The sequence below is a fragment of the Bos grunniens genome, chromosome 15 (assembly GCF_055505025.1).
Source record: "Bos grunniens cultivar Pamir isolate PY7600 chromosome 15, Bosgru_T2T1.0, whole genome shotgun sequence".
Classification (NCBI taxonomy): domain Eukaryota; kingdom Metazoa; phylum Chordata; class Mammalia; order Artiodactyla; family Bovidae; genus Bos; species Bos grunniens.
This window is the reverse complement of record NC_141179.1, coordinates 38537976-38563787: the sequence shown is the minus strand read 5'-3', so window position 1 is coordinate 38563787 and position 25812 is coordinate 38537976. Positions and strand designations below refer to the sequence as shown.

Below are 25812 nucleotides of genomic sequence, written 5' to 3'. Positions count from 1 at the left end.
TTCTTTGGCTGCATCGAGTCTTAGTTTGGCACTTGGGATCTTTGGTCTTCATTGCAGCAGGCAGGATCTTAGTTACAGCAGGAGATTCTCTTAGTTGTAGCATGTGGGACCTCCTGTTCCCTGACCAGGGATTGAACCCAGGCCCCCTGCATTGGGAGCCTGGAGTCTTAGCCACTGGATCAACAGGGAAGTCCCATTTACTTTCATATTTTTGTAAACTGATCTTTGCTGTGGGATAAGAGAGACTTATATAGTAGAGATTCTTAGTATGATAATGAATTACAAATATTCCAGTGACATATTGTTACTAAAATTCTGGATCTTGTAGGTAGAAAGACCAGTTTGAGTTCTTGCTCTGCCACTCACCTGTCATGTAAACTTGGTCAGTTTCGTCTCTTGCAGCCGTGATTAATTGTAAAAATGAGGACAGCATGTCATATGGTAAGCAAGCTCTCGCTAAATATTTAGCTACTATTAGCATTAATAGGCTACATAATCAAAATTTCAAACTTATAAAATGGGAAAAGTGGGACTTTCATGGTGGTATAGTGGATAAGAATCCACCTGCCAGTTCAGGGGACATGGGTTCGATCCTTGGTCGGAGAAGATTTCACATGCTGCAGAGCAGCTAAGCCCAGCACCACAGCTAGAGATCGTGTGCTCTAGAGCCTATGTGCTGCAACTACTGAAGCCCACATGCCCTGGAGCCCATGCTCGGCAACAGGAGAAGCCACCACCATGAGAAGCCCACGTACTGCAGTGAAGAGTAGCCCCTGCTCACCACAACTAGATAAAGCATGCAGGCACAGCAGTGAAGACCCAGTGCAACCAAAAATAAATAATAACTAATGTGACAAGTTACAGGTTAATTCTTTCTACAAGTATTTATTAAGCAACTCTTATGTGCTAGGTGCTCACTTTGCTAGATGGTGGGATGACCTTGTCCTCCTAGAGGCTGAAGGTGCATAATTTGCATCTGATTTATTTAATAGTTGGTGAATCAGTAAATAGTGCCTGTCCTGACTCCATGTTGCCAGGCTGATAGTTTATCGAGCTGAGTTCATTAACTATCAGCTACAAAAAAGAGTAGGTTAGTTTATTTTGTAATAGGTTCATGGTCAAAAAATAGCACCATTTCCCATTGTGCTGGACTCAGTAATCTCAGCAGAATGCTAGGTTGTGTGCGTTTGTCCCCTAATGAGTGAGTAACCATTAATTGGGGGAGGGGGCAGGGGGACAGATAGTTAAGAAGTCTTTTTAAATTGTTACTAATATATTGATCATTGGTAGACCTTAATATAACAGTCGGTTCCCTTTTCTTTGCCAGTTGGAGTAACTAATGGTGAGTATTATTTGTGCAGCACTGTCAGAAGGCTTCATGTTTGAAAATAAATTGATAGCAAACAAAAGAGTCAATAGTTGCTCTGAGTTTTTAGATAGGGTCTCTAGAGTTATTTGAAACTTGCTTTTGATCTGTCGGTTTCTTTAGCTGATCCATGTTACATTGCAGTATTAGCTAATTTAAATTAGTTTCCAGATTTTCATGATTTTATACATGGAAAATTAGTGTTTAGTGGTCTCTTGGTAAAATTTTTATTTAAATGTGTTAAATTTATCTCTGTATTTAAAAGGTATTAAAGTCATTTTCCCTATGCAAAGCATAAAACTTTTAGTACATTTTGTTTCATATGTTTGGGATACTGTGGGATACTTTGATGATCCCTGGGGAAATCTGATTTTTTTTTTTTTTTTTTGACTAGAGGTTCCATTTTCATATCAAGTCACTATGGGGCTATTATCTTTGCTTAATTTTTATCTGTTATCATGACTAAACTTGTTCACTCAAATAAACTGCTGCCAACTTGAGTAATTTCCACCTGACTGATAAAAATGCCAAATGAAAAGCGGTAAAATTTAATATTAAGTGGAAAAATAGTTTTTTTAGTATACATTTTTAAGTTTCTTGGTTAATTAAAATCTACTTTGATGCTTTTTATAATTTTCTTTAATACTTCTACCTCCTAAATTTAATAATCTGTTCTTTAAAAAAAAAGAAAAAAGGCAAGAAAGGGCATAGTAAATGTATCTCTGTTACTTAAAATTTTACCCCTGAGAAGTTATATAAACCAGTGGTGAAAGAAAAAATGAAAATGTTAGTTTCTCAATCATGTCTGACTCTTTGTGATCCCATGGACTGTCACCCTCTAGGCTCCTTTGTCCATGGAATTCTGCAGTGAAATACTGGAGTGAGCAGCCATTCCCTTCTCCAGGGGATCTTCCCAATCCAGGAATCCAACCCCGGTCTTCTGCATTGCAGGCAGACTCTTACCATCTGAGCCACCAAGGAAACCCCAGTTCTAAAAAAAAAATAAATAAAACACAGAAAAAGGCCTAGTAAATGTATCTCTGTTACTTAAAGTTTTACCCATGACAAGTTATATAAACAAGTGGTAAGAAAACACTTAAAAAAATAGGTTTGTTTATTTTTATGTTTTTGGCTAAGGTGGGTCTTCGTTGCAGTGTGTGGGCTTCTCATTGCAGTGGCTTCTCTGGTTGCAGAGCACAGGCTCTAGGCACGCCGGCTTCAGTAGCTGCAGCGCTGGCTCAGTAGTTGTGGCGCACGGACTGTTGCTCCCCAGCATGTGGGATCTTCACAGACCAGGGATCAAACCAGTGTCCTTTGCATCCTTCGCATTGCAAGGCAGATTCTTAACCACTGGACCACCAGGGAAGCCCAGAAAATATTCTTACATATACCTGTCTACTTTCCTATATAGTCCTTTTTATATAAAATGTCCCTTATGTTTTGGAGATGTAGCCATTTGACAGAATAAGAGTTCTTTGTTTGTGGTCCTGAATCTTTATTATATTGGCAATGTGGTAGTTCATATTGAATAATCTAAGTCATGATTGTGGCTTTCTAAAGGAACTTCCAGTTGCTACTTTCAAAAAACTTTATTAAAGAATTCCTCCATTGTAGCCTTTAAGTATTTCTTTTAAGTGGTCAGCTACATTAAGAGATTAAGAAATAGGAAGTAGAGAATAGGAACCAAGGAAATTGGGAAGGTTTAACTCAGATGTAGAAAGTGGTAAGCAGATTTTTGTTGTTAGATTTTCCCCCGTGGGTTTGGGGAGATAATCATATGTGAATTTGGTTGGAAAGATGAGTTGGTAGAATTATAAAAGGAGAAGGGGTGGCAGAGAATGAGATAGAATCACTAACTCAATGTACATGAATTTGAGCAAACTCCAGGAGATAGTGGAGGACAGAAGAGCCTGGCGTGCTACGTCCATGGGATTGCAGAGTCCAGTGTGACTTAGCAACTGAGCTACAGCAACAACAAATCCTTAGGGGAAGACTTGTCTCATTTAAAACCAAATAGTTCCTTTGTTTTACTTGACTGCTTACAGGTAGATGTTTTTAGTTGAGTGATTTTAGGCAGAGAGTAGGAAAGACAAAGAAAAATCACTTAATTACTCTGGTCCTTGTTTTCTTTATCTGTAAAATGAGAACACTGGACTTAACTTCTAAATTCCCCTAAGTTCAAATATACTCTGAATATTTCTAACAGGAGCGTACCATAATATATGGCTTTGAAGTTTGATTTTACTGTATAAAGTAGATAAAATTGATGGGAAGCTGTTGAAAGTGATCAAGGCCTGATATGATAAAAATCTGAAAATACGGTTATGGCAAAAAATCAGAAACATCTAGATCGAATTGAATTGTTATGGGGAAGAGGAAGGAGGAACTAAAAAGTGAGTCATTTATTCACTCAACGAGTTACTTTAATTATTTATAAAAAGTGATCTCATAGGTTGAAGGTAATAATACCTGTATATCTAAATTAGGCTCCCACAGAGTACCTAATGTAGTAAACACAAGGTTTTCAGAGCCTCTTTTGTTGCCTATGGTTTGCCATACTTGAGGTTGCCTCCCCCCTTCAACTAGGTTTTACTTTTAGTTGCAATGAGGTAGGAATTTGAGGACTCTAAAAGACTTGAGACTGATTAAAAGTCACCATTTGTTCTCTTTAAAATGCATTACCCAAACAATATTTAGCTATTACCTACAATGATTTCCACCCTCTCTCCAAATGGGCTGGACATGTTTGAAGACGGGAAATCTCCATAATCTGAATGGTTTCTGGGCCCATAGTTCTGGGCACTGATAGTTCTAATGATCGAAGACAGGGTGGAGTGGGCAGATTGCAAGAGGGTATCAAAGCCTGAAGCTGAACCCTTAGAGGGAATTTCTAGATTTTTTCCTACAGCAGTATTCTAACCCTCTTCAAGTACTCCTCTTGGGGCAAAGATTACACATTATTGGCGAAATACACTCTCTGCTCATGGCGAAATACCATTGGGATTCTCCATTGTGTTGTTTGGGAATACAAAGCTTATGTGTCTGCATAAACATTAGAGTCCTAAATATCAGGAGAGTCAAGGAGAATTCCTAAACATAGGGACTTCCAGCAGAGAATTTGCATGTTATTTTATTTTCCATATATATATATATATATATAATTATTTTACCAGTAAGACTGGTGGTGTCTGGTTGGTTCATCATTCTTAAGTTTAAACTATATCTGTTCTCAGATAAGTTATAACGGGCAATCACAGAAAAAAAAAAAAAAACAATCTGTTATATTTGCTTTGTTAGGCAGGGGGTATGCCTGCCTAGGACTAGATAGTTCCTTTGTTTTTCTTGAATGTCTGTGCAGTTTGTGGATCTTTCAGCTCTGTGAGCAGTATAGAGTTGATGTGGGGGCGGGGAGGAGCAGAGCAATGTAGCCTGCTTAGTAGCTGAGAAGTAGTACAGTAAAGTGTTTGAGAGCCTGGGCTCTGGCATAGAGTATAGAGGAACATGTCTTTAGATTTTAGGTTGATCTTAGATCAACCTTAAATCCCCAGAAGGCCACTGTGATTTCCCAATTTTTTTTCCAAATCACAGTCGAGTTTGTAGCATATTCCTATTGAGGTGTGGAACGTTTTTTTCTCTTTTGCTCTTGTTCGTAAAAATATTTATTAAGACATTCCTCATGTGATCCTGATGGAGAAAGAAATGGCAACTCACTCCAGTATTCTTGCCTGGAGAAACCCATGGACAGAGGAGCCTGGCAGGCTACAGTCCACGGGGTTGCAAGAGTCGAACATGACTTAGCGACTAAACCACCACCACCATGTGATCCTGAATTGTTACATGTTTTAGTAAGGTCTTTTAATATTAGCTATTGTTAATTTAATCTTTTGCTTAAACTATACTGAAAAATTATTTTTGTTGTTGTTCAGCAACTGAGTTGTGTCTGACTCTTTGTGACCACATGGACTGTAGCCCACTAGGCTCTTCTGTTCATGGGATTTCCCAGGCACGAATACTGGAGTGGGTTGCCACTTTCTTCTCCAGAGCATCTTCCTAGACCAGGGATTGAACCCACATCTCCTGCATTGGCAAGTGGAATTTTTACCACTGAGCCACCTGGGGAAGCCCCAGGTGTAACTTAAAAGGAAAATTATACAGTAACTTATATACTGTAAAATTATACAGTAACTTAAAAGGAAAACACTATTCACATTAGGGGGAAAAACGGAAGTTATAGGCTTGCAATTCCTTTTTTTTTTCAGTTATTTTTGGTACATTCTCCCCAGAATATGTATCTCTCAGTAGGAATGTAGAGACCATGTCTGAGATGGAGATAGAATTCTGCCTAACGATAGGGTAGAGAAACTAGTTGAGGTACGTACCAAGTTATACATCTAGAAGAACACGGGTCTAGAAGAGAAGCAGGTAGGTAAAAACTTGAAAACATCTAGAGTGGATAAGAGATTAAGAATACTGATAAGATAGATGCTATTTCGTACATTTAGAAAATGACTCTCTGTGCTTGAATTCCCTTAGCACAGCTAATGAGACCTTGGTGTGTTAAACTGTTTTAAAATGATTCTGAAAGATTAAAAATAAAGTAGGTGTTTTAATTCAATTTAAGAACATCAAATGATAAAAACAAGTCTCATAAGATCAATAGGCTATAAATGTTTTAGTTGGTACTTTTAAAGATTAAAGCTCTTTTTCAAACATTCTATGACTTCAGTACTTCATATTTTTCCCACTCAACCTATATTTGTACCATCCCTTTAAATATTGTTGTTTCTAGTTTGGAACTTTTGAGAAAAAAGCCCAAACTTACATGTACACTTTAAGTGCTATGTTATAAATTCTGAATTATCAGTACAGCTTTAGGAAAAAATCTTCATTGGAGTGGCCTGGCATGTTCAAGGACCACCTAGTATAGCTCAGAGAGAATTATAGGAGAATAATTGGAAACAAAAAGTAAACATTACCCTTGAGGAACTCTGCTATAAATGGGAGCAAAGAAATGGGATACAGGCTGAGTGTAAGATCATGAAAAAGTGTGTGTGTGTGTGAGAGGTGAGAAATTGCGGCATGTTTGCAGTCTAACGGGAATAATGGCAATGATTTAGTAGAGAGAAAAAATGATGGAAGAGCGAGGGAGAGAGCTGCTTGTGAAGCATTCTCAGGTGGACACCTGGATTGGATCTTGGGATCAAACCCATGGAGGAGGGCATGGCAGCCTACTCCAGTATTCTTGCCTGGAGAATCCTACGGACAGAGGAAGCCTGATGAGCTACAGTCCATGGAGTTGCAAAGAGTCGGACACTTCTGAAGCAAGATGCAGGTACCAGCAGATTGGATCTAGACCATTTATGGAAAAGTGAGTCATTGACTAGAGCTCAGCAAGTTCAACTGTACTAACAGAATGAAATGCAGGAAATACGGGATCAAGTATTGGAGGGTAATCTGATGATTTGATGATCTTTTTTTATTATTTTTGGAAAGAAATCTCATTAAAAGCTTAAATAATTATCCTTTCAGCATAGTAGTAGAAAGAGAATAAAATTTGAAGGGCGATAAATCTGAGTTCAGATACTCGCTCTGCAATTTACTGCTGCTACTGCTGCTAAGTCGCTTCAGTCGTGTCCGACTCTGTGCGACCCCATAGACGGCAGCCCACCAGGCTCCCCCGTCCCTGGGATTCTCCAGGCAAGATACTGGAGTGGGGTGCCATCGCCTTCTCCACTGCAGTTTACTAGCTGACACCTGATAGAACTTGGTTCACAATGTCCCTGTATTTAGGATTGCAAGAAATATTAATGGAATTCACTCCAAGGTGGTTCAAATAAACCTTAAGAGAAGGAACAAGCCTAAGAGGGTGATCAAGGGATGGTTAGGCAGCTCGAGAGCTAGTAACACTAGAAAGCTGTTACCTCACCTGAGGCTGATAGAGCAAGGATGGAAATAGTGTTTCCAGAGTCACAGCTGAAGTTGGGAAGGGAAGACCAACTGATTAAGAGCTGTAGTCATGGAGGCAGCAGAAAGGGCACAACCATTTTCCTCTCCTCCCACACTCCAGTTTCCTGCCATCATCTTCCAACCTAAGTAGAAGTCAACTGCATGGCAGCTTGGGAGATGCAGAGTGTCGGGGTCAGCCTTCCCATCATGGAGAGGAGGACAAAGAAGGGATCTGAGAGGCAAATGGAGAATAATTAGTATAATCACTAAGCCTTAACTTCTCCATATATAAATGGGGTTACTTGCACAATTGTTGTGATTCCACATGGCTGCCAAGCACCTGCCATATTACTAGCACATAGTAGTGCTGATAATATAGGATGGTGTAGCATAATACGTGCATATGTATGGCTGACTTCCTTCGTTGTTCACCTGAGACTGTCACAATATTGTTAATCAGCTATACCCCGATACAAAGTGGGAAAAAAAAAAAGATCGTTTAGCATAAAGTTTAAGAATCCTTAAAAAGCTTTGCAATGAGACAGATCTGAATTTAATTTCTGTCTCTGCCACTTACTAGTCATGTGACTCTGGGCAGGGTACTTCACCTTTTTAGTCTCTGTTGTGTCATTTGTAAAATGGGGAAATAGGCTTACCACAAAGAATTCTAGTGAAGATTAAAGAAGCCATGGTGTATTAGGCGGCCGACGGTGCTGGTGCACAGAGTGCAGGCTCAATCACCACAGCTGTAGTCGTATGTTTTGATTGATTGGTAAGGATAGCAAATGAGGCTAGTTTCCAAGTAATACTAGTCTCCACCCCCACCATACACCCCGCCCCCCCCTTTTTTGGCCCTTATTCTCAGGTTTCCACCCCACCACACAGGAGAGACACACACACCCTTTTTTTCTTGCCCTTATTCTCAGGTTTTCTGACTGGGGCCTTTATTTGTCATGCAGGGGTCAAGATGACTGTCGTTGCACTTTAGACTATTAGAAAGTACAGTTGTACAGTTTTAGTTTAGCTTTTTAGGGTGTCCATTTATTTTATGTTTTTGGTTTATGGTCAATAAACATAGTTAAATGGGCCTAAAGTTGAAAGGCACAGAAAAAGTTGAAAGTACTGAAATTTGAGAAATTAACCTAGATTTATACACAAAGCTCAAGTGAAAAATGCTGAAAATAAAGTATGTTTTAACAGTTAATTCACAGCTGTTACATAATAGCTAATCTTTCAAATTTCACATAAATGTCACAGTTCTGTAAGCTTAACTTGAGGACACATATATGTTTTTCTTCTTGGCTACATTAGGGAACAATGAAGTAAAACCTCATTGACGTAATTGAACCTGATAACATCTCCTGGTTGTGCTGCTGATGTTTCACTGTGGTGTTGGTGGTTTCATAGAGCTCTGTAAAGCATGTTGGACTTACAAACATATTCAAACAGAAACTTTTATCAGGATTCAACTTTTTAACCACAAAGAAAAGCTGAGTTTATAAAAGCACAGTTTTGGATTTACTTTATCAAATCAACTAAAAGAATTTTTTTTAATAATAGGTATCTCATATGTTACTTAAATTGAAAATACTGTTTTTAAAAGTATTTTTGAACAGATGTCTACAGTGTGTGAAAATACTAATTTCTGATACTGTGTAATATTTGAATTTAGATGGAAAGAGACAAATGGAGTACTGGAAGCTCCTAAAAACAGCAATTAAAATTAATCCTTTCATGAAATGTGGAGAAGGCAATGGCACCCCACTCCAGTACTCTTGCCTGGAAAATCCCATGGACGGAGGAGCCTGGAAGGCTGCAGTCCGTGGGGTCGCTGAGGGTCGGACATGACTGAGCGACTTCACTTTCACTTCACTTTCATGAAATGACGTCTTATCATATAATAGAACCATGTTTTGAGAACATACCATAGTCACTAAAACTCTTTTTTCACTTGATTCAAAATTTAATAATATTTGAATTATTTATCCTTATATATATTTATAGGATTTCCTTTGGTATTGAGAGTGAAGTTTAGGTTTTGCTGACTTTGGAACAATTGATATAGAACATATATTGGCTACTTGGAAGTAAAATTGTAAAAGAGCTATGTGTTATTTTGGAGGAATGAATGCTTCTACCAATGTTTCTTAAACTTTTAATATTCATGCACCATCCACTGTGTATTCAGTATGTGTGGCGGTTACCTACCAGTATTAAATAAATGCATTAAAATGACTCAGTTTTTAAAAATGAAATTAGTGAACATTGTTTGCAATATTAAAGATATTTGTTTTAGCTCACTGATGAGTAAATCGGTTGTGTGTTGTAGATTCACAACCTATATAACACAATCTGTATATCCAACCAGATTCTTTTCTCTATTTTCTTAAATTGAAAAAATTAAAGCAAAATTGTAATTTACAGTGGAATGCAGCAAGTAGTTTTTTTGACGTTGATTCTGAATACTGAAATTCAACATGGACCCTGTAATCATAAAGAGATTTCTCACTGAAGATTACTTTTGAGGCTGTGTCTGTTGCTAAGTTAATGGGCATTGTCATGGTTAAAAACTTGAGAAATAGAAGCTCTTTGCATTTTATTGCAAAAAATACTTCTATCTGCTATTTATAGTTTTTATTTGCACTGCATTTTCCCACAGCACACCGAAAAGATGTACTTTGTGTGGCCAAACATTGAATGCATTTACTCTTACACTATTTCTCTACCACTGAATCGTGCCCAGCGTGTGTGTTTTAACCACCAGCCGTTTTCTGTGAATAAAGCAGTGATAGATCTGCAGTTAAGAGATATTCTCATTGTTTAGCCAGGCTCTTCTTTGATGTGCAATAACTGATTGAGAACTAATTCCAGCACATTTCCAAGTCTGTATCATAGTTCACAAAATAATGATTAAATAGGAAAAAAATCCTATTTTGTAGTATGGGTTTTTCAATGATAAAAAGGTTGCCCCCCATCGTCTGTTGTGTGTATTGAACATAAACCAAGAACTGGTCTAGATTCACCCCATGTGTGCATTTACTCTTTGCAACCCCACGGACTGTAGCTCACCAGGCTCCTCCGTCCACGGGATTCTCCAGGCAAGAATACTGGAAGGGTTGTCAGTCCCTTCTCCAAGGATCTTCCTGACCCAGAGATTGAACTCAGGTCTCCTGTACCGTAGGCAGACTCTGTTACCATTTGAGCCACCAGGAAAGCCCCTAAAGTATTTGCTATGTACAAATATGACAGTAATTACTTTTACCTTATATGCCTTTTCAGTTCTGTGATGTTCCAAAGTGTTGCATAGTAAATACATTTTGGAGATTTTTTGGTCTGTTCTCTCTTCCAGCATAAAGTTTATCATCTGTGTGGCTAATTTTACACATCTCTTGGCAATAGTTTATCTTCTTTATATGCTTTTCCTTTGGGGAGCACAGAATCTGAATGGTGCCTCCAGTTTATGTCACTTCTATTTTAGGAACAGAAATCTTCAGTTTCATATAAGAAAGCTTTATGTGATTGTTCTGGAAAAGTTCTACTGGTTTACCAAAAAGGCTTCACATTTTGCGTGACTGTCATAAAAGTTTCAAAGTAGATAACATGCAGTCTAAAAAAAAAAAAATTCCAGTTTTTAGCTGGTTGTATAGTTTAGTAATATTTTTGCTTTTATGGTTTTGTGTGGTATTATCACACCCACAGATTTGTAGTGAGTTTGTATTAGAGTATTGTTCTTGATTTAGGCTTAACATTTATTGGGAGTTATTTATGTTACTGTTTTTGTTAGTACCTTGAGCTTTAGGAAACCAATTTTGAGCCATTTATTTTTTTGATTGGCGACATAAGGTGTAACACAATGCCAAGAATGCAAATTCAACAGATAAAAGCAATATTCAAATAACATGAAATATCAAATTTTATATCAAATTGGTATAAACATCTCTAAACATTTACTCTTCATTTCTGTACTGTTTTATTGTGGACCACACATTGAGTAACTCTGCTCTAAGATGTGTCTTGCTGTAGCTGTATGATTCCTGATCATACATCTTCTACTACTTAGGCAGAAATTTTGTTTTCTCAAAATCACTAATATTCTACTTGTCCAGTTTACACAGAAGTCAGTCTTCAGTTCCTAATATGCAGGGGATTTTAGACTAAGACCTGCTGCTTTTTGGCAAATGTATTTTTGATCACAGAGAAAGTGACTGCAAATAAGACTGAGCTACTGCTCAAGAGTTTATTCAAAACCAGAGTAGTAGGTGGGAAACAAGGAATGTTAAGAAACCCTCATGATGAAAGTATGCTGGAGTTAGCAAGAAATCAACTTCTACTCAGACTGATGAGGAGAAATGAGGCACAGGTATGTCACCATTTGATGGTACCCTTGTAGAAGAAATGTGGGAGTATGGATTGGACAATAGCATGTTAGGCAAGTTTGCAGACTCAGACACAGCTCTCATAGGTAATCTTTAGTGACCCAACCGGTGGTCCTGTCTTCATTCCTGTCCACTCTGTACTTTTTTTTTGGTGAATTTAAGGAAACATCAGATTTACAAATGTCATGATGATGACAATTTGTAAATTTGGTAATTTTTATTGGTAAATAGTAAATAGAATGGTAAATAGGCTAGTCAGCATTCCACTCTCCCAAGAAATTTGGACAGGCTAAAATCAGAACTGAAGTAAGGTATTGCACTTGGGACTAAAAAGCCAGTTGTGTAACCATAGCATGCAAATGGAACATGTATTCCCTGGTGGCTCAGATGGTAAAGAATCTGCCTGCAATGCAAGAGACCCAGGTTCCATCTCTGGGTCAGGAAGATGCCCTGGAGAAGGGAATGGCAACCCACTCCAGTATTTTTGCCTGGAGAATTCCATGGATGGAGGAGCCTGGCAGGCTACAGTCCATGGGGTCATAGAGTCAGACATGACTGAGCAACTAACACTTCTACTACATTTTATGACAAGTATACAAGAAACTTAGGGATTTTAGGTTACTCTAATCTTAATGTGAATGTTCTTAGGAAGTTATTAGTGTCTTAAACTGCATTAATTAATGTCTTTGTATGCTGCTTAAATCACAGCCTGAAGCAATTCTATGAGGACCACACTTAGGACTGTATAAAATACTGTGTAAATTTGATGAGTCTACTAATATATAGTAAATTCTTTTCATGTTGCTGTACCATAGCAATTTTGCAGGTACTAGTCCATGAATTTTGTAAGCGATTGTAGTATGTCTGGATTTTCTTTGGGAAGAAATATGTTTCTCTTCACTGGCAAGAGATGACCTTCTGCAAGGATGTTGACAAAAAGTTGGTGATAATGACAAATAATGATTTTTAAAGGGGGTCACCAAGCTGTAGCCCACTAACCAAATCCTGCTAGCAACCTTTTGTGTGTGGCCACAGAGCTAAGAATATTTGTTTTTTTCATTTTAAAGGATTGTAAAACAAAAAGCAAAGAATATGCCATGGAGACCTTATGTGGCTTACCAAGCCTAAATTATTTGTACCTTTACAAAAAAATTCTGTCAACTCCTAAATGAAATATTGGACCAATGAAAGAAGAAATAACATTTTAAGATCTTTTGCATCAGGAGCCTTATGACTAGAAACAAATATTTTAGTACATAGAAATTGTGTGATTGGATTACAAATTAACTAGGCTCATGTTCACGGTTAGGGTTCAAAGCTATGTAGAAAATTGTCATTACATCAGTTATTTAGGCAAAAGGAAGAAACTTATTTATCAATTTAAGTAAATTTAAAAGAAATTAGCTTTAATCATAGTTAGCAGCTATAGCTTGCCAAATTTGAGCTAATTTTGTCTCCTTGAGCAGTGACTGTTGGATGGGGAAGTAGCCCCACAGCCTGCTAGGAAGAGACGGGCAGGAAAAAACTAGTCTAGTACTAAGAAGTTATTATTGATAATCTATAAAGAAGAGAAACAGGGAAACTAATTAAATCTGTGAATCAAAAGGGTTGTGTGTAACTTTTTATAAATCCACTCTTTTATGCTTTATGTAAACCCCAGGCAAGCTTTTTAAAGGTGCTTTGGACAACAGAGCCTTGTTGCTAGGGAAGTAGCACCACCTACTGACACTGGTTTAAAATGACAAATTATGAGCCTTTGGAGAAGGTGGGAAGGGGGGAGAGCGGTGATTTCTCATTTTACGTGTATTTTTAGTAAATGGATGTGATTTTGGATTTATATTTTTGGTTCTGTGGTAATAGATATTTTAAAGGTTAATATAGCTTAGTTTAGTGACTTTATTCTGACTGTCTTGCTTTTTCAATCACAGATTGTGTCATTAATGAAATATTCCATCTAGAGATCATTTTTATTCTCACGTCCCCAATTTCTCTCCCAAAATTTAAGCTGTTTTTGTATCTGTAATTGAAGATGCTCCATTTTATAACTAAATGAATTCTTTTATTTATTTTTTCTTTCAGATGATTCTTTGGGATTGGGATTTAAAGCAGTGGTATAAACCTCACTATCAGGTAAATATAAATGATATCACTAATAATTAACATCTGTAATCAAATTTTTGACATATAAAATTACATTCAGAAGATTTCTATGCCGTAAGATTTTTCTTTAGCTGAATTAAAATAACCAAAACTTCATTTAGGTAGATTTTTTAAAAATAAATTTTAATTGCAAAGGAAAAGAAAATGATCAGTAACCAAACATATATAGTTACTTTTTAAATGTTGCTGGTACAGTCTGGGCTTATCAATAGAAAACTGCACAGATGAATGAATTTTCACAAATTAAAGTTCCCATGTAACTAGTACCCATAACAAAAAATAGAACATTACCAGCGTCCTACAAGCCTCGCTTGTGTACCATTCTAGTCATTACGTATGTCTCCAAAGAAAATCCCTATCCGTACTCCCAGAAATTAGTTTTATTTATGAAATGTATATATATAGATAGATATACACATATGGAATCATACAAAATGGACTTTTTTAAAGATTTTTCATCACTTTATGTTGGTATCAGTGAAACTGAAAATAGACGTGTAGGAGAACAAAGGAAAATCAAACATCAAGGAATAACTTTGTTAACTTTTGATATATATCTTTATAGATCTTTTCCTAGTTTTCCAGTGTACTGAAATGTATAGTTTATATAATTTTAGTACAAAAATGGTAATATTATATTCCATATGCTATTTTGAAACCTGATGTTTTTTTATACTAACAGATAAACATTAATAAATATCAAATCCTTGTCATACGTGTGTACGGAAACATTAACTATTTATCACATCTATTTACTTAATGTTGTTCAAACATAACACTTTGAAAAATGAACACCCCTTTGAATGGTTGAGTCTTATTTTTAAACAATAAATGGCATAATCACAACAGCCTATATTCTCTGATGTAACTGTTAGTCAGGTGAAGTGAGGAAGGCTACATCTGACCTGTTAAATAAAAGGGACTGGGGTTTCTTGACCTAAATAGTGGCCTTTGCCTCAGTCATGTCCACCAAGATTCTCAGTTTCCAATGAAAAGAGTATCTATGTGCTCAGTCAGTCACTCAGTCGTGGGCGACTCTTTGCGACCCCATGGACCCCACCAGGCTCCTCTGTCCATGGAGTTTTCCAGGCAAGAATACTGAAGTGGGTTGGTATTTCCTTCTCCAGGAAAAGAGTATCTAAATTACTGCTAAAATCTAAAGATAAGTAAGCAGTGATGGTTCACACATGGGCTGGTAGTCCCACAGAATTTTATTTCTTCTACCTCTCTTTTCCTTTCGAATAGTCCTTTAAAAAAAAAAAATCGAAATGTAGGGGATTCCCTGGCAGTCTGGTGGTTAGAACTTGGCGTTTTTACTGTCCTGGTCTCGAGTTTGATCCCTGGTCGAGGAATTAAAGATACGGTAGGCCACGCAGCATGGCGAAAAAAAGAAAAAATTTGAAGTGTAACACTCATGTATAAAAGTGCACAAGTCACAACTGTGCAACTTGATGAATTTTCTCAGAGTGAATATATACATGTGACCATTTTTCAGATGAATTCAGCACCCCAAAAGCCCCCTGCCTAGTCATCAGCTTTTCCCAGGTGTTATTTCAATACTGATTTCTGTCATCACAACTTAGTCTTTTTCTGAATTGTAAGTAAATGGAATCACTCATATGTGTTTTCTGTTTTACTTCAAAATTTTTCTGTAAGATTAATTTGTTGTTATGCGTAGTAGTAATTCACCCACTCTTATCCCATTTAGTGTTTTATTGAATGAATATACAATCAATTCATCTAGTCTATAGTAGACTGACATTTATTTTTCAGTTTTTTGTCTATTTCAAGCTATGCTGCTGGAATATTCTTGATGTCTTTTGTTGGATGTTAGAGGGGGGGTATGCATGTATATGTTCAGTTTTAGTAGGAAGCACAAGATAATTTTCCAAAGAGACTGTATCACTTCTCCCAGCCATCAGCAGTATATAGATGTTTCCAGTTGATCCACATCTTTGTCAACACTTGGTAGTGTGTTTTAAATCATTCTGGTAGCTGTTGAAGAGTATCTTATTGTAGTTTTAATATTTGCATTTCATTGATGGCTCATCAGGTTGAGAATCTTTTCATGTTAATTTGCTACTCAGATATCCTCTGGTGAAGATCTTTTCTCCATTTTTTTCCCAGCAATTATCTACATTTTACTTAGTGATCAGTAGGAGTTCTTTATGTATTTTGGACATGAGTATTCCTTAAGAAATCTTCTCCCTGTCTGTAGCTTATCATGGTGTCTTATTGAAAACACTATTCATCAATCATTTCCTTTTATGTCAACTTATTTCCTTTTTATTTAGTGTTTTTTGTATGTGTCCTACGTAAGAACATCTTGTTTACTCCCTGGGCGGTGTCTACCCTCTCCTGTTACCTCCTAGCAGTTTTATTGTTCTACTTTCCATTTTTAGATCTGTAATACATCTAGAATTGATTTTTCTGTATTGTGGTTTATGTATCAAGACAGCTTTTTTCCACATGGTTATCTAATTGATCCACTTCCAGTTATTGAAAAAAATATATCTTTCTTCTTTGCACTGTACTATCACCTTTGTCTTTTAAGTGACAAAATGTAGATTTGTTTCAGGACTTTCTATTCTGTTTGTCAATTTGTCTCTCCTGAAACACTGATACCGGACTCGTTATTTTAATTACTATAACTTTATAATAGTGTAAGTTCTCTAGCTTTGTTATTCCTCAAAATTATCTTGGCTATTCTTTAATAAACTTGAAAATTTCCATATCCAAAAAAATATACTAGGATTTCGACTGAGATTTTATTGACTCTATAGATCACTATGAGGAGAATTTACATCTTTATAATACTGAGGCTTTCAATACATGAAAATGGTATATTCCTTCACTTATCTGAGTCATCGTTTATCTTAATAATGTTTCCAGTGCAGGTGTCATGCATCTATTTTGTTAGATTTGTTCTTTGATATTTAATTTTTAAAGTTGAAAAATGTAAAAGGTAGCAATTTTTAGAAATTCCATGTTTTTAACCACTTGTGCTGCCCCATGGGAGTTTAATTGATTTTTATATATTGACCCATGTATCCAGTGTCCTTGCTAAATTTACTTATTAATTCTAATAGCTTGTCTGAGGATCCTTTTAGAGTCTTTAGGGATATAATAATGTCATCAATGAATAAAGACAGGCTTATTATTTCCAATCATATGAGGCTTTTCTTGCATAACTATATGGTTTAGGATTTCTAATGCAGTGTTGAATAGAAGTGATACTAGTAGATAGCCTTGTCCTCATCATGACTTCAGGGAAAAAATATTCAACATGCTCACCACTAATGTTTAATATAGGTACCCTTTATCAGATTAATGAAGTTCCATCCTAATCCCAGTTCACCAAAAACTTTTTTCTTCTAAGTCAGAAATGGGTCTAGAATTCTATCAGATGCTTTTTCTGTGTCTATTGAGATGATCCCTGAATTTTCCCCCATTTTTTTCTATTAATGTGGTAAATTAATTATGGGCCTGTGTTGAACCATCCCTGGATTCCCAGATAAAGAAAATTTGATCAAGAACTGTTTTCTTTTTAAAAATATATATCACTGGATTTTATTTATTAATACTTTGAATTCATGCTTACATGAGAGTTGGCCTTATGATTATTGTTTTTATCATGTTTTTGGCATAAAGGTTATACTGGCCTCATAAGATAAGGTGGGAAATTCCCCCCACTTTTTTTCTGTTATCTAAATGAGTCTAGTAAGATGGGTTTCATTTCTTCCTTTGGAAGAATACTCTGGTGAAGCTATCTCAGTTTGGAGCTTTCTTATGGACAAGTTTTAAATTATTAAGTTTCTTAAAGTTTTAGGACTATTCAGGCTTTCTGTCTTTTCTTGTTTCTTTTGTTCATAGTGTTCTCGGAACTCTTTGGTTTTGTTCCCTCCAGCATTGAGACTGCTGACAGCTTTATTTTACTTTCAAAATAGAAATCTTTTTGAGGATTTCTGTTTGGTTTCTCTATCTTTTGGCCTCTGTTTACAAATTGGCAAATATCTCCAGCGGGGAAGGCAGCTTCAAATTCAGGCTTGCATCTTTGTTCTCCTCTTCTCTCTGGGATCTTGCTTGGAAGCGTTTAAAGCTCTCTGTCTTTATAACCCTAAATTCCATATTTGGTCTCCCAGCCCCTTGAGACTATAGAGAGCTCTATGCTATTTCCTAGCCTCTTAACTTCTCTGCTTCTCATCTTCTCTGCCCTGTGTCAGTTATGAATCAGTAGCAAATTCCTTGAAAGGAGAAAGTAGCACAGAATATTGGGTTCAGTTCACTTCAATCTCTTCTCTGCTGCTGGGGCTGCTGCTAAGTCTCTTCATTTGTGTCCAACTCTGTGTGACCCCATAGACGGCTATTTTTTCAAGCCCTGGCTGCTTGACTCTGTTTTGATGCCCTGAAATGGATACATTTCTGGTGTATTTTGGCTTTTCTAGATTAGTTGTTCTAGGCAGTAGAGTTGGTCTGATACAAACTAGTCCCTCCCAGCTGAAAAATAGGCAAGCCACTTAAGTCACTATGAACCTATTTCCTCATCTATAAATTTTGAATAATACCAGTTCCTCCAGAGGGGTGATTAAAATAATATGAGCCTGGTACATCAGATCAGATCAGATCAGTCGCTCAGTTGTGTCCGACTCTTTGTGACCCCATGAATCGCAGCACACCAGGCCTCCCTGTCCATCACCAACTCCCAGAGTTCACTGAGACTCACGTCCATCAAGTCAGTGATGCCATCCAGCCATCTCATCCTCTGTCATCCCCTTCTCCTCTTGCCCCCAATCCCTCCCAGCATCAGAGTCTTTCCCAATGAGTCAACTCTTCACATGAGGTGGCCAAAGTACTGGAGCTTCAGCTTTAGCATCATTCCCTCCAAAGAAATCCCAGGGCCGATCTCCTTCAGAATGGACTGGTTGGATCTCCTGGCAGTCCAAGGGACTCTAAAGAGTCTTCTCCAACACCACACTTCAAAAGCATCAATTCTTCGGCACTCAGCCTTCTTCACAGTCCAACTCTCACATCCATACATGACCACAGGAAAAACCACAGCCTTGATTAGATGAACCTTTGTTGGCAAAGTAATGTCTCTGCTTTTGAATATGCTATCTAGGTTGGTCATAACTTTCCTTCCAAGGAGTAAGCGTCTTTTAATTTCATGGCTGTAGTCACCATCTGCAGAGATTTTGGAGCCCAGAAAAATAAAGTCTGACACTGTTTCCACTGTTTTCCCATCTATTTCCCTTGAAGTGATGGGACCGGATGCCATGATCTTCGTTTTCTGAATGCTGAGCTTTAAGCCAACTTTTTCACTCTCCACTTTCACTTTCGTCAAGAGGCTTTTTAGTTCTTCACTTTCTGCCATAAGGGTGGTGTCATCTGCATATCTGAGGTTATTGATATTTCTCCCAGCAATCTTGATTCCAGCTTGTGTTTCTTCCAGTCCAGCCTTTCTCGTGATGTACTCTGCATAATAGTTAAATAAACAGGGTGACAATATACAGCCTTGACATACTCCTTTTCCTATTTGGAAACAGTCAGTTCTTCCACGTCCAGTTCTAACTGTTGCTTCCTGACCTGCATACAAATTTCTCAAGAGGCAGATCAGGTGGTCTGGTATTCCCATCTCTTTCAGAATTTTCCACAGTTTATTGTGATCCACACAGTCAAAGGCTTTGGCATAGTCAATAAAGCAGAAATAGATGTTTTTCTGGAACTCTCTTGCTTTTGCCATGATCCAGCGGATGTTGGCAATTTGATCTCTGGTTCCTCTGCCTTTTCTAAAACCAGCTTGAACATCAGGAAGTTCACGGTTCACATATTGCTGAAGCCTGGCTTGGAGAATTTTGAGCATTACTTTACTAGTGTGTGAGATGAGTGCAATTATGTGGTAGTTTGAGCATTCTTTGGCATTGCCTTTCTTTGGGACTGGAATGAAAACTGACCTTTTCCAGTCCTGTGGCCACTGCTGAGTTTTCCAAATTTGCTGGCATATTGAGTGCAGCACTTTAGCATCATCTTTCAGGATTTGGAATAGCTCAACTGGAATTCTATCACCTCCACTAGCTTTGTTCGCAGTGATGCTTTCTAAGGCCCACTTGACTTCACATTCCAGGATTTCTGGCTCTAGATCAGTGATCACACCATCGTGCTTATCTGGGTCATGAAGATCTTTTTTGTACAGTTCTTCTGTGTATTCTTGTCATCTCTTCTTAATATCTTCTGCTTCTGTTAGGTCCATACCATTTCTGTCCTTTATTGAGCCCATCTTTGCATGAAATGTTCCTTTGGTATCTCTAATTTTCTTGAAGAGATCTCTAGTCTTTCCCATTCTCTTGTTCTCTATTTCTTTGCATTGATCACTGAAGAAGGCTTTCTTATCTCTTCTTGCTATTCTTTGTAACTCTGCATTCAGATGTTTATATCTTTCCTTTTCTCATTTGCTTTTCGCCTCTCTTCTTTTCACAGGTATTTGCAAGGCCTCCCCAGACAGCCATTTTGCTTTTTTGCATTTCTTTTCCATGGGGATGGTCTTGATCCCTGTCTCCTGTACAGTGTCATGAACCTCATTCCATAGTTCATCAGGCACTCTATCAGATCTAGGCTCTTAAATCTATTTCTCACTTCCACTGTATAATCATAAGGGATTTTATAAGCTAATATTATATTAATTTCAATAATAATAAACACTAAGCATCTCTGAAATTATAGCATAAGTTAGGAGTTAACAAGTTTTTTCCTATTAAGGGTCATATCGCAAATATTTTAGCATTTACAGGGACACACAGCCACCTATGTGCGCCCCCCTCCACTCCCGCAATAACTGGTAAAATGTAGAATTTATTCTTGACTCTGTGTACAAAAACAAGAGTTTGCCAAATATATAAGCTGATGGGAAATAATTTAAGTTAAACTTAAAATTATAACAAATACTTTGAATATTCAGTTCGATTGGAAATAAATCAGGTCATGTCAGTCTCTTGCTCACTATGCTGCAATCTCACCCAAAATAAAAACTAAAGTCCTAATCACGGACTTAAAAGACCCTGCACAATAAGGTCCCTTCCTTTCCTCCCTTTTAGTTCTCTGACTTCATCTACGCATTCTTTTTCATTTACTCTGCCCCTGCTACACTGGCCTCTTTGTTATTCCTCAAACTAGCCAGACAGGCTTCTGCCTCCGCAGATTTGCACGTGCTAGCCTGTATGCTGGAATGCTCGTTCACATTTGTCGGGTTTTAACATCATAAGTAGTGCATTCTTTTCAGTGCCCTCCATCACTTCCTTTCTCTTTTTCTTGCTGTGTTTCTCTCTGGCCTGCTCAAAATCTGTGACTTTCCATCGTCCATATTCCTTATTCTAGAATCTGATGTTCTCAAATATTGGTTCCAACATGCTTCTCCAACCTTATTTTGTACTGCTCTTTTCTTTTTTTAAATATATAACATATATATATATATATATTACACTCCCCCCCTCCCACACACCCCTACCTGTGATAGGATATCTTATAACCGTCACCCAACAGCAAAAGGTAATGTAGACTTCCAACCTAGCCACAGACTGTGATGCTGGTAGGCTCTTCCTTTCTTCAAAACTGAATGAGTCTTGCCAACAACACCAAGGGCAAATTGATCTGGAACTCCATTCATATGAAGTGGCCAGAGAAGTATGCTCATTCTCTACTAAGCATGAGACTCTCCTTCCCCAGCAAGGCAGGGGGTGGCCAGGTCTCCCCAACACAGGTGCCCGGCCCAGAAAGTGCTCTTTGTCCTGTGACCTGCAGACTCCCTTCCCCGACTTTGCAGTAGATAGCCCAACCTGGGGAGTTCCTCAGTCGTGGCTGACTCTTTTCGACCCCATAGACTGTAGCTTGCCAGGCTCCTCTGTCTGTGGAGTTATCCAGGCCAAAATGCTGGAGTGGGCAGCCATGCCCTTCTCCAGGGGATCTTCCCAACCCAGGGGTCAAATCAAACCCAGGTCTCTCACATTGCAACTCCCACCCCTAGGCACCAGCCCTGGTGGAACCAGAAGGAAATCAAGCAGACTAAAAATACCACTGTGAATGCCCTGAAAATTAAATTTCATTAGAACTACAGCCTGAAAAAAGCAGTATAGGACATAGTACTAAACCTAAACAGAAAGATCACCTCTTACTATAAAAGGTGTAAATAGGACCCAGAGTCTTCTAGCATAGTTACCAAAATATTGACAAGAATTTTGAAAATCACCTGTCATATCAAGAACCAGGAAACTTACAACTTGAGTGAGAAAAGACAATCAATTATTAACACCAAGATGAATCAGATTTGAAACTGAGTAGAAATTATAATAGATTTAAGGGACTAGATCTGATAGACAGAGTGCCTGAGGAACTATGGATGGAGGTTCGTGACATTGTACAGGAGATAGGAATCAAGACCATCCCCAAGAAAAAGAAATGCAAAAAAGCAAAATGGCTGTCTGAGGAGACCTTACAAATAGCTGTGAGAAGAAGAGAAGCAAAAAGCAAAGGAGAAATGGAAAGATATACCCATTTGAATGCAGAGGTCCAAAGAACAGCAAGGAGAGATAAAAAAGCCTTCCTCAGTGATCAATGCAAAGAAATAGAGGAAAACAATAGAATGGGAAAGACTAGAGATCTCTTCAAGAAAATTAGAGATACCAAGGGAACATTTCATGCAAAGATGGGCTCAATAAAGGACAGAAATGGTATGGACCTAACAGAAGCAGAAGATATTAAGAAGAGATGGCAAGAATACACAGAAGAACTGTACAAAAAAGATCTTCACGACCCAGATAAGCACGATGGTGTGATCACTCACCTAGAGCCAGACATCCTGGAATGTGAAGTCAAGTGGGCCTTAGAAAGCATCACTACGAACAAAGCTAGTGGAGGTGATGGAATTCCAGTTGAGCTATTTCAAATCCTAAAAGATGATGCTGTGAAAGTGCTGCACTCAATATGTCAGCAAATTTGGAAGACTCAGCAGTGGCCACAGGACTGGAAAAGGTCAGTTTTCATTCCAATCCCAAAGAAAGGCAATGCCAAAGGATGCTCAAACTACCACACAATTGCACTCATCTCACATGCTAGCAAAGTAATGCTCAAAATTCTCCAAGCCAGGCTCCAGCAGTATGTGAATCATGAACTTCCAGATGTTCAAGCTGGTTTTAGAAAAGGCAGAGGAACCAGAGATCAAATTGCCAACATCTGTTGGATCATTGAAAAAGCAAGAGAGTTCCAGAAAAACATCTATTTCTGCTTTATTGACTACGCTAAAGCCTTTGACTGTGTGTATCACAATAAACTGTGGAAAATTCTGAAAGAGATGGGAATACCAGACTACCTGACCTGCCTCTTGAGAAATCTGTATGCAGCTCAGGAAGCAACAGTTAGAACTGGACATGGAACAATAGGCTGGTTCCAAATAGGAAAAGGAGTACGTCAAGGCTGTATACTGTCACCCTGCTTATTTAACTTCTATGCAGAGTACATCATGAGAAACGCTGGGCTGGATGAAACAGAAGCCGGAATCAAGATTGCCGGGAGAAATATCAATAACCTCAGATACGCAGATGACACCACCCTTATGGCAGAAATTGAAGAAGAACTAAAAAGCCTCTTGATGAAAGTGAAAAGAGGAGAGTGAAAAAGTTGGCTTAAAGCCAACATTCAGAAAACTAAGATCATGGCATCAGGTCTCATCACTTCATGGCAAATAGATGGGAAAACAGTGGAAACAGTGTCAGACTTTATTTTTTTGGGCCGCAAAATCACTGCAGATGGTGACTGCAGCCATGAAATTAAAAGATGCTTACTCCTTGGAAGGAAAGTTATGACCAACCTATACAGGATATTAAAAAGCAGAGATATTACTTTGTCAACAAAGGTCCGTCTAGTCAAGGCTGTGGTTTTTCCTGTGGTCATGTATGGATGCGAGAGTTGGACGATAAAGAAAGCTGAGCACCGAAGAATTGATGCTTTTAAACTGTGGTGTTGGAGAAGACTCTTGAGAGTCCCTTGGACTGCAAGGAGATCCAACCAGTCCATTCTAAAGGAGATCAGCCTTGGGATTTCTTTGGAAGGAATGATGTTAAAGCTGAAACTCTAGTACTTTGGCCACCTCATGCGGAGAATCGACTCATTGGAAAAGACTCTGATGCTGGGAGGGATTGGGGGCAGGAGGAGAAGGGGATGACAGAGGATGAGATGGTTGGATGCCATCACTGACTTAATGGACATGGGTTTGGGTAGACTCTGGCAGTTGGTGATGGACAGGGAGGCCTGGTGTGCTGTGGTTCGTGGGGTCGCAAAGAGTCAGGCACAACTGAATGACTGAACTGAACTGAGGAATTTTAAAGTGGCCATCATAAAAATGTCTTAATAAGCAGTTACAAATCTTTTGAAACAAGTAAATGAAATAGAAAATCTCAGGAAAAAAAGAAAATAGAAGTTACCAAAAAAGGGGGGAGGAAGCTTATAGAGCTACAAAATGCAATAATGGAAATTAAAGCAAAATGAACAAAATCTTAAGCACCTGGATTCATAATCATCTGTGTCTGAGCAGGAGAAAGAGTGAGTTTGAAAAAGTATCTGAAGAAATAATAGCTGAAAACTTCCCAAATTTTGCAAAAGATGTAATTCTGCAAATTGAAGAAGCTGAGCAGGGACTTCCTGGATGGCCCAGGGGCTAAAACACCGCACTCCAGTGCAGGGAGTCTGGGTTCAATCCCTGGTCAGGGAAACAGATCCGACATGCCGTAACTAAGAGTTTGCACTCCGCAACCAAAGATACTGCATACTGAAACTAGGACCTGGTGTAGCCAAATAAATAAATAAATAAATATATGTATATATTTAAAAGCTGAGTGAATCTCAAATAGTATCAGTGTTTCCCCCCCCCCCAAAACAAATCTTCTGTAAAATATGTTAATTAAACTTTTGAAAATTAAAAGCAAAGAAAATATGTTGGAAGCGGCCAGAGAGAAATGACACACGGCCTATAAAGGAACACCCAAGTCAAATGACAACAGATTTCTTAGAGTGTGGGAAAACAGATACTGTTGTATACAATTTGTGGAAATACTGGTTTGACCAACATATGTGAGGGTAGTTTTATAGTGGTTTTAACATGTTCATTTACTTTGCTTCAGTAGTTCAAGTTAACGGGAAGCTATCTATCAGAAATATGCTTAATTATCTACAGTGACGTATTAAGAGAGGTGTTCGCTTATAAAGACTAGAAATAGCTGAGCTATGGCCCAATAATGGGGAATGTTTTAAAATAAAGTAATACAAAATAATACTTAAGAAAAAAGAATTCCTCAAAGAGCAAATACATTATTAAGCTAATTATTGGTCTAACTTTCATAACACTTCTCAATTTAAAAATGTGGTGAGGATACATAACTGTGAACTCAACAGATACTATGAATAGTTACGAACTATAAACACACCCAAACGTAAATTCAAGGTGCAATAAAACAACAGAAGTAACATTTAATTCACTATTCTGATCACCAGAGCACTGATTTCTGTGGGTAATTGAGTTGAACATAATACATATGTATTTTTGAAAAGTAAAAGTATATGTATTTATCAATGAAACATTTATAAATTAAGAAAAATGTATTTTCTGTCTATTCTTCAGGACTCAGCCTCATGTTATTCCTTCCGTATTAACCATTCAGTTCAGTTTATCACTGTCTCCTTTGATACCACATGAGATATACTAATGAATAATGTAGAAAAAAATTAAAGTTCACAATATCTGTTATATACTTCATCAAAATTTTAAGCTTAGAATCATACTGCTTATATCATTTATGCTATGTCCAAATAAGTGAAAATTAATATTTAATAGGATTCAATTACTTAAGCTATTGTTAGATGGACTTTGATTTAAAGTTTTTTTTTTTAATTTTGTGTCTAACAAATATGTTATTTTATGTCTTG

General features: G+C 37.7%; 1 protein-coding gene and 1 long non-coding RNA gene across 5 annotated transcripts in view; one reads left to right on the top strand and one right to left on the bottom strand.

The window, feature by feature from the left end:
* PDE3B (phosphodiesterase 3B) overlaps positions 1-25812 on the top strand; it is a 167877-nt gene that overhangs the window by 87274 nt on the left and 54791 nt on the right. For all 4 annotated transcript variants that reach the window (XR_015142034.1, XM_086339872.1, XM_086339875.1 and 1 more), the window contains exon 2: positions 13768-13818. Coding sequence is in view for 2 of the 4 variants with exons in the window: in XM_086339872.1 (XP_086195998.1) it covers positions 13768-13818 (51 nt within the window). In the remaining 2 variants the exon portion in view is untranslated. The remainder of the gene's footprint in view (positions 1-13767; positions 13819-25812) is intronic.
* On the bottom strand, positions 2479-10919 carry LOC147357695 (uncharacterized). Its single transcript, XR_015142037.1, has 4 exons — positions 10575-10919; positions 7293-7544; positions 5746-5810; positions 2479-2687 (listed from the first exon to the last, which is right to left on the bottom strand). It is a non-coding gene; the product is annotated as an uncharacterized LOC147357695 (long non-coding RNA).